The sequence below is a fragment of the Cystoisospora suis genome (assembly GCF_002600585.1).
Source record: "Cystoisospora suis strain Wien I chromosome Unknown contig_3950, whole genome shotgun sequence".
In the NCBI taxonomy this organism is placed as follows: domain Eukaryota; phylum Apicomplexa; class Conoidasida; order Eucoccidiorida; family Sarcocystidae; genus Cystoisospora; species Cystoisospora suis.
The window spans coordinates 410-11848 of NW_027156745.1; the positions used below are offsets into that span (position 1 = coordinate 410).

An 11439-nucleotide genomic window follows, 5' to 3' on the forward strand; every position below is an offset into this window, starting at 1 on the left:
CAGCACTTGGTTTGTCCAAGGGTCGACGGTTCAGCAAGTGGACACACACCATTCTTATAGTATGGCTTTACCACTTGAGACCGTGTAACCGCCGCCCGGGTCCTTTCCCTTCGGAGCCGAAGCTTTTTTCTGCCGACGCCGTGTGTGTCGCACTCCCGAGGGCAAACCGACGCCATAGGTTGTACCGGGGCGTGTGCTATGTCCGTTCAGGCACTAACTTGGCTTGCAAGGTGCATCGTAGTTGTCAGTTGCTGGTTGTTGTAGAGACCCCCCTCCCAGGACACACGCGCGGATAATGGAAATAGCGGTGGCACCTGCGCAAGAAGCTATGTAAATTGCACAGTGCCAGCGCTCGGGAGCAAAGGTTCACAACGTACGATTTTATCAGTACTCCTGGGGACGGTGAGGAGCTCTGATCACCTTCGGTCTGGCGTGCTCGCCTCCCCCTTTTCTGACCCGACAGCTAGGAAAACTCAGCAACCGAATCGCCAGCATAGAACGCGTCATGTTGCTTCGCCTCGCTCTTGTGCTGCCTCTGTACTACGCGCTTCGTAGTTCTTGCTGGATGCTGTGCAGCTGTCCGAACAAAATCAGCTCGACCCGCCGTGAACCTCCGTCCCGTGAGGACTTCAGGAGTCTGGACTACATTACTATAAAAGAGCGGCTGTGTAAGTGTGTGGAAAGCACTCTCCTGAGCGACTGCAATCAAGAACGGGGCTTACTGCTCCGTGTTGTCGGCGGCGTTATCATGTGCACGTGAGAGAGGGTAAGGACGGTGCGCTTCGCCAGGCTCCCCGTCTGCGGGTGGGCGGGCACGGAGAGATTTCTCTCAACAGCCAAAAGCGGACCGGAAGACCTTGAACGGAGCCGCGCGTTTCGAACCCTTGTCCGAGAGTGCTCGGTTACATGTCCGTGAGTTTGCTGTTCAGGACGCAGTGGACTGGAGACGCTGAGTGCTAACTTCGTGCGGAAGACTGGCCAGGCGTGGATGTCTTCGTTTCGGAAAGGGTCACGGGTGGTTGTGCCAGACGTTGCTGCGCCGAGCGACCTTTAGCGAGACGACTCGTGATACCGTGCCCAAGTGAAGGTGTCGCGAACATGTGAACGAGAGAGCGGCGCCGATGTGCATCAGTTTCTGTCCGCTCTTAGGCAGTACTTGCGGAATGTCATCTTATGTGAGCAAAATGTGTTGTGGAACATGCAACGGTCCGCATTTCCCGGTCCGCCAGCGCTACACCAACAAAAGCTTTCTGAAGAGCCCTCCCGTGCCAGGATATCGTGCAGCCCGTACGCGAAAAACTCAGGGCCCTTGAATCCAAGCGCGTGAAGCGAAACCTGATGACCCTCATTGACAAGAACGCATTCGCATACCGCCAGACTCATCACGCGCACAGTTTCCGTCGATAATAGTGGACCGCACCACGAAGGTGCGGCTACAAATACAGGTCCCTTCGGATGGCGCACTCACCCCGTAGCAGAGGCGGGCAAGCGCCGCATCACAACCGCTTCAGCTGTCGAACAAGGCACCAGACTCACGACCGCGCGCATCGAGGGACAAGTAATCACTGTAACTACGGTTCCTTAAGAGGAAAGAGTAACATGAGTCCCCAAGCTGTGACTAGATGCGTACGACAACGCTGCAACGGAGAAGAGAAAAGGTTCCAACGGTAGAGTTCGCGGAAGACGAGGAGAGGTCTTGCCTTGTGTTTCTGAACGCCCAATACTCCCCCGTGCTCCGAAAGCACTTTCGTGTGACTGAGGAAGTGAAGTGGAGTACGCAGGCGCCAAAGGCCGTCTCACGCTCCGATCTGAGAGACTGCGAGGGCAACCTGTTCAACTCCTGCAGCCGGAAATATTGTTCTCTTTCGACGCGAGAAGGGACGCCACTCGCAGCGCATCGATCGTCCCTGGCTGCTGCATGCACTGGGCCGAGATTAAGGGTTGTGCTGCCCAGTCTCGGTGCACTTGGTGGATGTGGAATCGAAGCTCACCAACCAGCCGGTACGGCCGCTTGCTGCTGCAATCGATGGGGGGAAGAAGGCCCTCGGTGCGCGTCGGGGTTTTGTCGTTCGTTTTCTTACTCGCGAGCAGGTTAATTTTTTTATCTGTCGCGTTTTGCGTGCTTCCAGCCGCGATCCGGACAGTGACTTCCAGGGCGAAACTGCGGGTGGCTGCGCGGTCGCTTAGCTGACTCTTGGTGATTCCACGCGTCTGGCTCGTTTACTTTATGGTGTCAGTTTCTCCCCGTCCACCGACAGGTTCCATCAAACTCCACACGTCGCCCCTGTATTTCTGGTTGACAGGAGGTGTCTTCTTCATGTCCCACTTGGGAAGTTTTACAGTGGCGTGTCGTCGGGATCACATTCGTGTTGTGGCTGACTGGCCTGACCAGCTGAAAAGCTCGTACCGAAGGTAGTGTATCAAGTCTTCATACATTTTTCGTCTTTGATCTTCTCGCACCAATGCATCCGAAGCAACAGACTCGCGCGGTGCCTCCGGGCTTTTCACGCCCGCTGAGCGTCGGTGAAGTCCCTCTGATGGCTTGCGCGGATCACAACAGACATCCCGATGCTCCTGCGTCCAAAACGTACAAGATGACGCTCCCGGCATCTGAAAAGCAGGCGCGTGGTTATCACGCTCTCCGATTCATGCGGCTTCGGCGTGTCTATCTGAAACAACGGTGGCAGAAGCTGGCGCTGATTCTTGTAACTGCCTCTGTTGGTTTGTCTCTGATATTCTGGGAGCAGTTCACATTTCCACTGCTAGTTAATCTTCAGAACTCCCGGATTCTGCACATGTACACCCCTACATCAGTCGACATACAGCGATGTAACTCTGTCGGGCTCCCGTCTCTGTATGTCGGCGAGGATCTTACGAACTGGGCGGGGACTGAGCGCTCTGAGTTGATCCAGCAAGCCTGGCAGACTTCGTTGCCGGGGTTTCCGCGGAGGATGGATTACAGGGGCTATGAGATTCAGATGGCGATTCTGGAAATCCTCACTAGAGCTCTGACCGCGAGCAAAATCGAGCACGCGCTTGTAGGCGGGTCGCTGGTTGGTTCCTATCTTTTTCATGACGTGCTTCCGTGGGATAAGTTCCTTGACATCGGATTGCGCAGAGCGGATGCAGGTACTGTTCAGTCTGTTATATCCAAGCTCGATCTGGTGGAGGCTTTCGACAGGAATCTGGCGTACACTCCTTCACGGCTGAGGAAATGGCTGAATGATTCCCACAGCTCACTCCAGGTAATAGCCGTGACTTCTGCACGGAAAGATCTTTCTCGGGAGAGAGCGCTCGTAGTAGATGTGTGACGACAGCGATAGCAAGGAGGATGCAGAAGTATGTGGCATCGGGTAGCTGATTTTTTGCGTGTTCGGTGTCCGTGCAGCTCGAGGAAAATGCAGCGGGGAGCCGAACTGGCCGGATCTATCTCAAGTCATCGTCGGGGGGAAGTGCTCCTGAACTATCTTCCATCCGCCTCAACGTCCAGTGGTGGCAGCCTCGAGCCCGCGGACCCGAGGATAGAGACCCGTCATTCGAGGGAGTGTCAGAAGTAGTCGAAATTGATGTACCAACGACCGATGGCACGGCCGACTCCGTCCCACTGCCTGCGTCCGAGTGGTACCCTCTTACAGGCCGCCCGCTTGGAATGCTGGTGGTGCCGGCTCCTGTAAACCCGCTATTCTACGTCAACGCATATTATAAATCACCGCAGCCGTTCTGCTCAACACGCAGTGCGAGGAACTCAGGATTTCTTGGGTTGAATGAACTCACCAAGGGGACCTGTTCCATGTTGTGGAGCATATACCCGCACGTGGAAAGGGATGAGGTCACGGAAGACTGCATGCGAGAGCTGCTGGTGGCTCGGGGCAAAACAAAGTTGACAGCTTATGTCGCTGGCAGATCGCGGCCAGCGAAACAGTCTTCCTGGTTCTCCTTGTGGGATTGAGGCGGTGTCACTGTGCCACGCCACACTGGGTGTTTCTCTTCTGGCTGTTTCGTGGGATCCACCGTTTCTCGGGTTTATTGTTCTTTCGCAGTGGTGTAAACTGTAAACTCATTGAGTAACGTCAGTTTGCCATAGTCCGTGGCTCAGCTGCCATGGTTGCCGACATGCGAGGCGCCTTGATGAAGCGTCCGGCCAGCTCTCGTCGGCGCAAGTGCTGAGATTAGAGGGTCTTCTGCGTTTTTTCTGCCATACCATTGGACCAAACCTCCTCGTTCGCGATTGCACTTTTCCCCCTACTTGTTGCTATCCTCCGGGAGTTTCGTGTTAGTATTGCCTCGAGTTCTCTATTCTGTGTGAATGAGGCATTTGCTCGAGATCGCCTGGAGGCCAGGGCTAGAAGCAAGGCAGCAGGTATGAGCGGACCGCACGTTTGGCGCCCTACCCTCCATCATGGTGATCCCCTCAGGAGCCCGTCATGTGTGCGCCAGGCAAGACGCACTAGGCCAAGCTCACCGTATGTCTGATCGAACGGCGAACGGAGAAACAGCACGGGCTGTTTCATGCTAAGATGCCCGGAGTATAGTAGTGGTGCGTTAGGTAGGACCGAACAACGAGACTTCGTGGTCTAGTAGGAAGCGTGAAGAACGTCAGCCCGTGGAAACGCGGACCGTTCACTGGATGGTGTGCAGGAGTCACTGCTCGTGTTGCTCGCTCTGCAGCCCTCAAGGGAGGAAGACTCTCAGCTCCGGAGGCAGGTGTTCGTTGATTTCTTCCAGCCGTTTGACTCTCATATTCCGAGGCATGGCCCAGAGTTGTGCAAGTGCCGCCGTAGCAGAGTCGAACTGCGTCTTTATCATGTTCTCTCCTGTGTTGCGGTCTCGGCTGTTCCGTCTCTCTGGCGAAGCGGAGGAATTTCGAAAGTCGTCCATGTACTTGTCTGGGTCCGGCACCGGGACGTTAAACGATGCGTCTCTGTCATCAGAGTCAGTGTCGCTCATCTGAGAACACAACGGTTTAAGTACAGTCGTAGCCTGAGCTGACACCGATACGGGCATTCTTTTAGTCAACCTCTCGCCGACGCTGAGGGGAACACATGTGCGTTGAAGTTCTACGGGGTAAACTCTGCTTAAGTGTCAACCGCAGCTTCGGCCGTCAACTGTGGTGCAACGGGAAATCGCACCTGGTCTGCTGGGAATCCTTCTGTCGTGACCCGTTCTGGGGACAGACCCAAGTAACGTAAGGAAGAACATAGCGGGCGAAGACCAAAGCAGTTCCGAACGCCCTTAACCTCGGTCAGAAGCGTTTCCTCGTCCTCGTGAAACGAAGCGGGCCGGAGGGCGCTGCTCAGGCAAATGCTCCTCGTAAGGGGAAGAGAAAGCCATGGCCTTTTTGGCAGCGGCTCCGCGGCCAGCCCCTGGGACAGGAAGGAGAAACGTTGGGATAGGAGAAGGAAGTTACCTTGGGCCGCTGCCTGCGGCCACTGCACGGCTGGCGTAACCGACCGCTCAAGAAGGACTTACCTCTTCGAAGCAGTGGCCTAAGTCCGTCTCGACGCTCCGCGGCAAGGGCACAAGCGGGCGAAATTCGACAGCTGTCGGTGCTATAAACCCAGCTTTGTGGATCACCGGAGGATCGAAATGCGGTGTCAGCAAGGGACGCCTGTGACTTTCATCTCGACCAGCAAGTCGTCCAGGAGCGCCAAGACTTGCGGGGCCTAGCAATGCCCCCAGAAGATTTCTGTCATTTTGTTCCAGGTGCCACGCGCTACTGGGAACAGAGAACTGTGGCAACGCCATCACCTCAAAACAGGGCTGGGAAATGGGCGTGAAATTACTGTACTCTTCCACACACTTGAATAATTCTCCAATCTGCGTGTATTCCCGGACCAGGAACGAAGCGGGGACACAGTCTTGAGTCGCGGCAAGCCTGAAAAGCCTTTGTGCAGTGGTGCACCGTGGTAGACTCAAAGTCAAAGTCACCGGACTTCTGCGTGTTTGGCTTCCTTCTGAGTGGTTGCGGTCTGGGTGACTCTCGCCGGCCAGAACTGCATCCGGAACGTCTGTGGGTGTTACTGGTATTGACCGGTGGTGGGCGAGAACACGCTGTAGACTGGCCAATCGACGAAGTGACCTGTTTCGTTTTATGACATACGAGACCATTCGGGTAAACCGGGTCCTGCACTCCCTTCTCAGAAGAAAGGAGTTGTTCATTGACTCGTCAACTGAAGCTCCCCCGCCATGAATTTGCTTCGGAAGCCACCGTGCCCGAACAATCACGCGATCGGAGGGGAATTCAGGTTGGTCTCGGCGCCGGTCTTGAGATGAGCACTGCTGCAGCATACTCTCGCAGTCCAGCCTACGGAGGCACAGCAGCCGTTGCGCTTTCATTTCCGTGGGCGGGAGCTCTCCTAGAACAGAGACGAACTTCTGATGTTTCCCCCTTCGCGACTTCATGACCTGTTTCCATCGCTTCTCGAAATGCACCTTTTTTGTAGCGAGGCCTGCGCTGTATCCCGTGTCGAACCCTCTGGCGAAGTCAGGGGTTCCGACTCCTGAGGGCTGTTGGTCGCGAGGCCCGCAGCATGGAGCTACGGTGGCTTGTTTTTTCGCCATGTCGTCAGCCAGTTTGCCTGCTTGTTGCGTAAGAACTGAACTGCAGATCGCGTGCCCATTAATATCCGGAACAACAACGCCATTGTATACAACGTATTTGGGCCCCGCCGTTCTTTGACTGTTACCCACTTGGGTGGTATGGCTGAACGCTGACACTGTAACACGCTGGAAGTGAGTTCTCCCTCTCTCTGCGGAAGAGCTGGTAGGGGCGCTCGGCTTGTCGTTAACTAGCGGTTCATGCATGTGGGCACAACAGGACCCCACTGCGTCAACACGAAATGGTTTCGACCCACAGTCAGCAACTCTGACTTCAAAAGAGAAAAATGATGTAGTGACCGCCGCTGGCTTGTAGAAGACGGATATAGTAATCGACCCCGACGCGGGTACGTCGCCAGAGGCTGGTGCTACACTGAAGTCGGGACTTGACGACAGCGTGTTGATTGTGAATTCGAACGAAACGGGGTGCTCATTGACAATCACAAACGACTTCTGAGCGCTTTCTCCCGAGAGGACACGACCGAAGTCTAGGAATCGCGGAATCCGGATATTTCTCAGCTCAGGAAAAGCATACAGTCCTATCTCATAGCAGTCAACATTTGCTGCTGCTAAAGTTTCCGTGCTGTCTCTCGCACTTTTCTGTTGAACCGGCGAGCACAACACTTTCAACGAAGACCGATGAAGCTTCCAGTCCACTGGCGAAAAATACACTTCCACAAGCTGAGCCATGCCAGGAGCCAAGAAGCCCTTTTTGTCGAAAACTACATGGAAGGTTGAGCTTGACGGGGCTAGTAAAAAAAACCTAACGGTCACCCGGGAACGATTTACAACTCGGAGCACTCTCCTCTGTGTCTGCAGTGGCAGGCACATGCCGAAGTTGACCCACTCTGGCTCGAATGTAAGCAGCGTCCTTCCCTGGCGGTTGTTCATCGAGGCCAATGGCCACACGCTCGCCCGTAGAAGTGAAGCATTCGGGTTGGGCGCTGCAGAGTGAACCCTACGAGGTATCCCCAGCTCTCTCACCCTTACTGTAGTGGTGCCGGCTGCGTTTGACGCTGCAAGGACGGTGGACGGCACCTCCATCCTAGTGTTGTTCCCTGAGTGTGCATCATCCAACGGCGGACGACGTGCCAACGCCTCGGCACCTCCTCGTGCCATCTCCGCTTCAGACGGACTCTGTGACTGGTCGATTCCTCCAGGCATCGCCTCAGCAGCCTAGAGTAGAGCGCGCGAGGATCTCGGACTTGATTGAAACCGCCTTGACCGGCCCTAATCTTGACTGGAAACAAATGCAGTACAAGCCGGCTGTGCGCCACTGGATCTACTGCACCACAGTGGATGCTGGTCCTCTTGCCTTTCGCCCGACAACAAAGAGCATGCACGCAGTTTGAAGCTGTAATCGATCCAGCAGAACCAGAGAAAAGTTGCCATCACCTGCGCGCACTGGTGCCTCTTCACTGCTGTTGCGTACTCCGTTTCTGAACAGCAGCGCCCCTCTGTACGCCTTACAATGGACAAGTCATGCGGACGACGCAGATCCCAGAAGCAACAACTGTTCGGATCCTGACTTCTCTTCCCCGCGGACGCTTCAAATGTACCGTAGTTGAACGGATGGGTTGACCATAAGAAGCCACGGGTCCCCAAACGTTCCGGAAGCGCCGTACGCCATCATCTCATCGACGAAGGGCGCCAGCAAGCTAAGCTCCACACGAAAGCAGTTGCGTCGACCAATGACCCTTCCCGTACTACGACTTCTGAGACTCTTCCTGTCGATATCGTACGTCCAACCGTTTTTCCAGCTGCTGAAGAGCCTGTAACCGAGGATAAAACATGGTAGGCTACTTACGGCGACGACGGTACTGGGAGATCAAGCCGTACAGATACCGCACACCTCCTACAAGAGCGGCTGCAAGCGCCACTGCCCGCACGCCTGACAGGGTCATCGCTGCCATGTGCATATTGTCGTCATACTCGATGCTGGTGTAGGCCCCCTCATTCTTGTGCTGGTAGTAGCTGACGACCTCTTGACCCAGAGCAGCGAGCAGAGCCAGAGCGCTTCCTACCTTCAAGAAATTCATACCCAGCTTTTTGACGGGCTTCTGTTTCCGGACCCATGATGATTCCTCGTGTTCGCCGTGTAAATCATCCTGTGGCGCTGCACGGAGCATCTCGGGAGTGCTCAAACGAGGCTCAGGAGGGTTCCAGGGAGCGTCCGACTCCACAGGTCCAGTGGACTGAAGCAAACCGACTGCCTCAAGAGCATTGTTAGTTGCAGCACACGAGGAACGGGCAGGGTTCGCTAGCAGACAGCCCACAGCAACCACGACCGCGGGCTTGCACCAGAGAGCTCTCATGGTGCGTGTGCTGACATACCCGGAACTGAAACCGGCCAAAGGAAAGACGGCTGCACACGGCGTCACAAAAAGGCAGCAATCAACAAGTATAACATGTCTCGGCATTTTGGGGCCAGAGCGCAGAACAACGTGCTGCAGACGTTCCCGACATGGGTTGAGTGTGCGCGTCTCTAGGAGACCAGACAGTCGGCGGCCGCCTCAAATGCGACGCGGTGCCGTTCTACTCCATTAGGAAGCTGCCTTGGTCGTCGGTTCACACGGATGAGGAGACCGGGCAGCCGGAATTCTCGGTTGACCGCGCGCTAGAACTAGCGCTGGCGAGTGAAAGGTGGCGCTCGGACTGCTGCCGCTGTACAACTCAAAACCGGAATCCATACCACGGCCGTTGCTCGCCTCTCGGGCTGGGTCCTTGCTAGGTGGTTTACTTGCTCTGACAGCTGTCTCTCTGCGTTGTGGCTGTTTTGAGATCCATCACACTGGCTGAAGCGTGCACGTAACCAGCACCGCGGTCACACCGAGTCATACCAGCGAGTTACGGAAGCGCGGACAGCCGGCGGAGTCTAGCACTACTATCCTTGTTGTCTCAGTTGCAAGGCTGTCGAATACGCTTTGCAACGATGGAGAGTTGCTTTGGGACAGCCCATGATGTGCGACTGCGGCGGCCATTGGAATAGCAATGGCTGTGCCAGGCGAAACCGCAGCATAACAGCAATGGCTCATCAGGGACGAGCTCGTGCCGAGGACAGAGCAGGCGCATTCGCGGCGCAGCAGAGATTGCGTATACTCGGGAAACCAACTGAGCCTCTGTTGCCATCTCCTTGACATCTCCGAGCTCCTGCGAGCTTCTCCTGCCCGTAAAGAACACTGGAAGTCGTGCAGGACACGGGGGTGCGTCTGCCGCCCCGGACATACCACACCCTAGCAGTGAGGCTTGTCAGTTTTGCCTGCTGAATTTTCGGGAGCTCGTGGGTAAGGTAGAAAGAGGGAGGCTCGCGCAGAAGGTGGGAGAGTACACGGGCAGGTGGCCGGATATCTGCCAGGAAGTCTCGCACCGGCATACACTCACAAATGGATGCAGGACATGCAGGTGTGCACAACTAGAGTTCTCCCCCTGTGTAGAAGGACTGACTGCTCCTGGACACCAAAAACGCAGAGCTTTGGGGCCGCCGTGGCCTCGCGAAGAACCCAGAACTCATATGTGCGGACGCACTCAGTGTTCCACGGCAAGAAGAGCTGTAGTATTCAAGCACCAGTCCTTGGAACATATTGTGTCTAAGAATCGGAGCAGAGCCTCCTGTGCGCAGTGGTTCGGAACATTGTCAGGAAAGTGATGACAATTTGGATGACTAGTGTCGGGAACACTTCCGCTGCCAGACACTAGTCGTGAGGGACTCGGAAACGCCGACCGTGCAGTTCCGGCAGCTTTGGAGGGAGACGAAAGTCGCTCTGTCGACCCGCGTGAACGGGGCTATTGAGGCGCATACATCTGCGATAGGATGTCCACCGCACTCAGCACTCGTTGTCACCGCGATGCACGAGGCCTTGCTGTCCCATTACCGCCCGCCTGCCTCCTACTCGGAATATGGGGCAAGGGTAGATGACAAAGGCAGCCTCCAACCGGACACTTAGTGTTTCTTTTCTGGTTCCCTGGAGAGAGTCTATATGGACGTCTTGGTTCGTGGCCGGTGACACAGACAGGTTGAGGTCGGTCTCAGCCGGAGAACACATGTCTGTGCGACACTTGAGCTGCCGTGAATAATTGCTGCCAGAATTTGTAGTTGCCTTGACACCAACCAATCTCCAGCGTCCTCCCAATGCGCAGGCTCCTACGTGCAGGCGAGCTGATCTCGGAAGAAGGTCCGTCGACTAATGAGAAATGACGGCTCGTGAGACGGCTCAACTCATCTGGCGTAAGAGTTGTCCGTTATCCAAGTAGGAGGTACCATTGCTTAGTCTATTCTTGCAGCTGATTTCTGACCGTTCCTTCTTCAACACCGTAAAACTTGGAGCACATAATTCGGCACCCCTTCAAACCCCCGCTGCTTTTTCGCATTGCTCGCTGCGGCCGCCAGGACACGACAGCATTTGCGTCTTGAGCTTCTCTCTCGGATCCGATAGTCGTGCACACAACAGGACCCTGTATCACTTTCTCTCTGCCGTGTTGCACACGCCGTCGCGCCAGCAAATAGCACAGCAATGAGGAACTCGGCGAACCGTCGGGGACCAAACTCTGCCCGGCCGCCTGCCAGGTAGCGCAAGCTTACCCGACCTCAGCCTTCATCAACAAATCCTTTAGTACCACTGTCGATGCCCGTCATCGCAGATCACATCGGGATTTGCCCAGCTGTTGTTACAAGGTCATCCTGATCGAGGTCCCACTCACTGCCCATGCTCGCGATTGCCGTTGACCATCTGTTCCGTCCCACAATTTCCAGGCATTATCTACATCGACCGCGAAGTGGCTATCAGCCCTCCAGCAGACTGGACTGTTTGCTAAAGTGAGAGCCATCCGCAGGATGCCTTCGGC

General features: G+C 55.5%; 3 protein-coding genes across 3 annotated transcripts; 2 read left to right on the forward strand and 1 right to left on the reverse strand.

The window, feature by feature from the left end:
- The first annotated feature begins 1180 nt into the window (after positions 1 to 1180).
- Positions 1181 to 6730, forward strand: CSUI_007466 (uncharacterized protein). Its single transcript, XM_068067611.1, has 2 exons — positions 1181 to 3245; positions 3389 to 6730. The coding sequence occupies exons 1-2, from the start codon at positions 2463 to 2465 to the stop codon at positions 3947 to 3949; spliced, it is 1344 nt and encodes a 447-aa protein (XP_067920400.1). The 5' UTR covers positions 1181 to 2462; the 3' UTR covers positions 3950 to 6730.
- CSUI_007467 (primary ciliary dyskinesia protein 1) lies at positions 4672 to 9017 on the reverse strand (the record flags this gene model as incomplete). The annotated part of the gene is made up of 4 exons (XM_068067612.1): positions 4672 to 4947; positions 5470 to 7278; positions 7588 to 7773; positions 8622 to 9017. 4 exons carry the CDS (start codon positions 9015 to 9017, stop codon positions 4672 to 4674), a joined length of 2667 nt encoding a protein of 888 aa, XP_067920401.1.
- Positions 9018 to 10267: 1250 nt separating this feature from the next.
- On the forward strand, positions 10268 to 10771 carry CSUI_007468 (uncharacterized protein; the record flags this gene model as incomplete). The annotated part of the gene is made up of 1 exon (XM_068067613.1): positions 10268 to 10771. A coding segment is annotated over one exon (273 nt), but the record flags the coding sequence as incomplete, so codon positions are not given.
- Positions 10772 to 11439: the final 668 nt, after the last annotated feature.

Bases quoted from the DNA above. Each gene is read 5' to 3' on its own strand.
- CSUI_007466 (XM_068067611.1), top strand. From the start codon at position 2,463: ATGCATCCGAAGCAACAGACTCGCGCGGTGCCTCCGGGCTTTTCACGC. The intron at 3,246-3,388 runs GTAATAGCCGTG...GTGTCCGTGCAG, and splicing joins ATTCCCACAGCTCACTCCAG to CTCGAGGAAAATGCAGCGGG.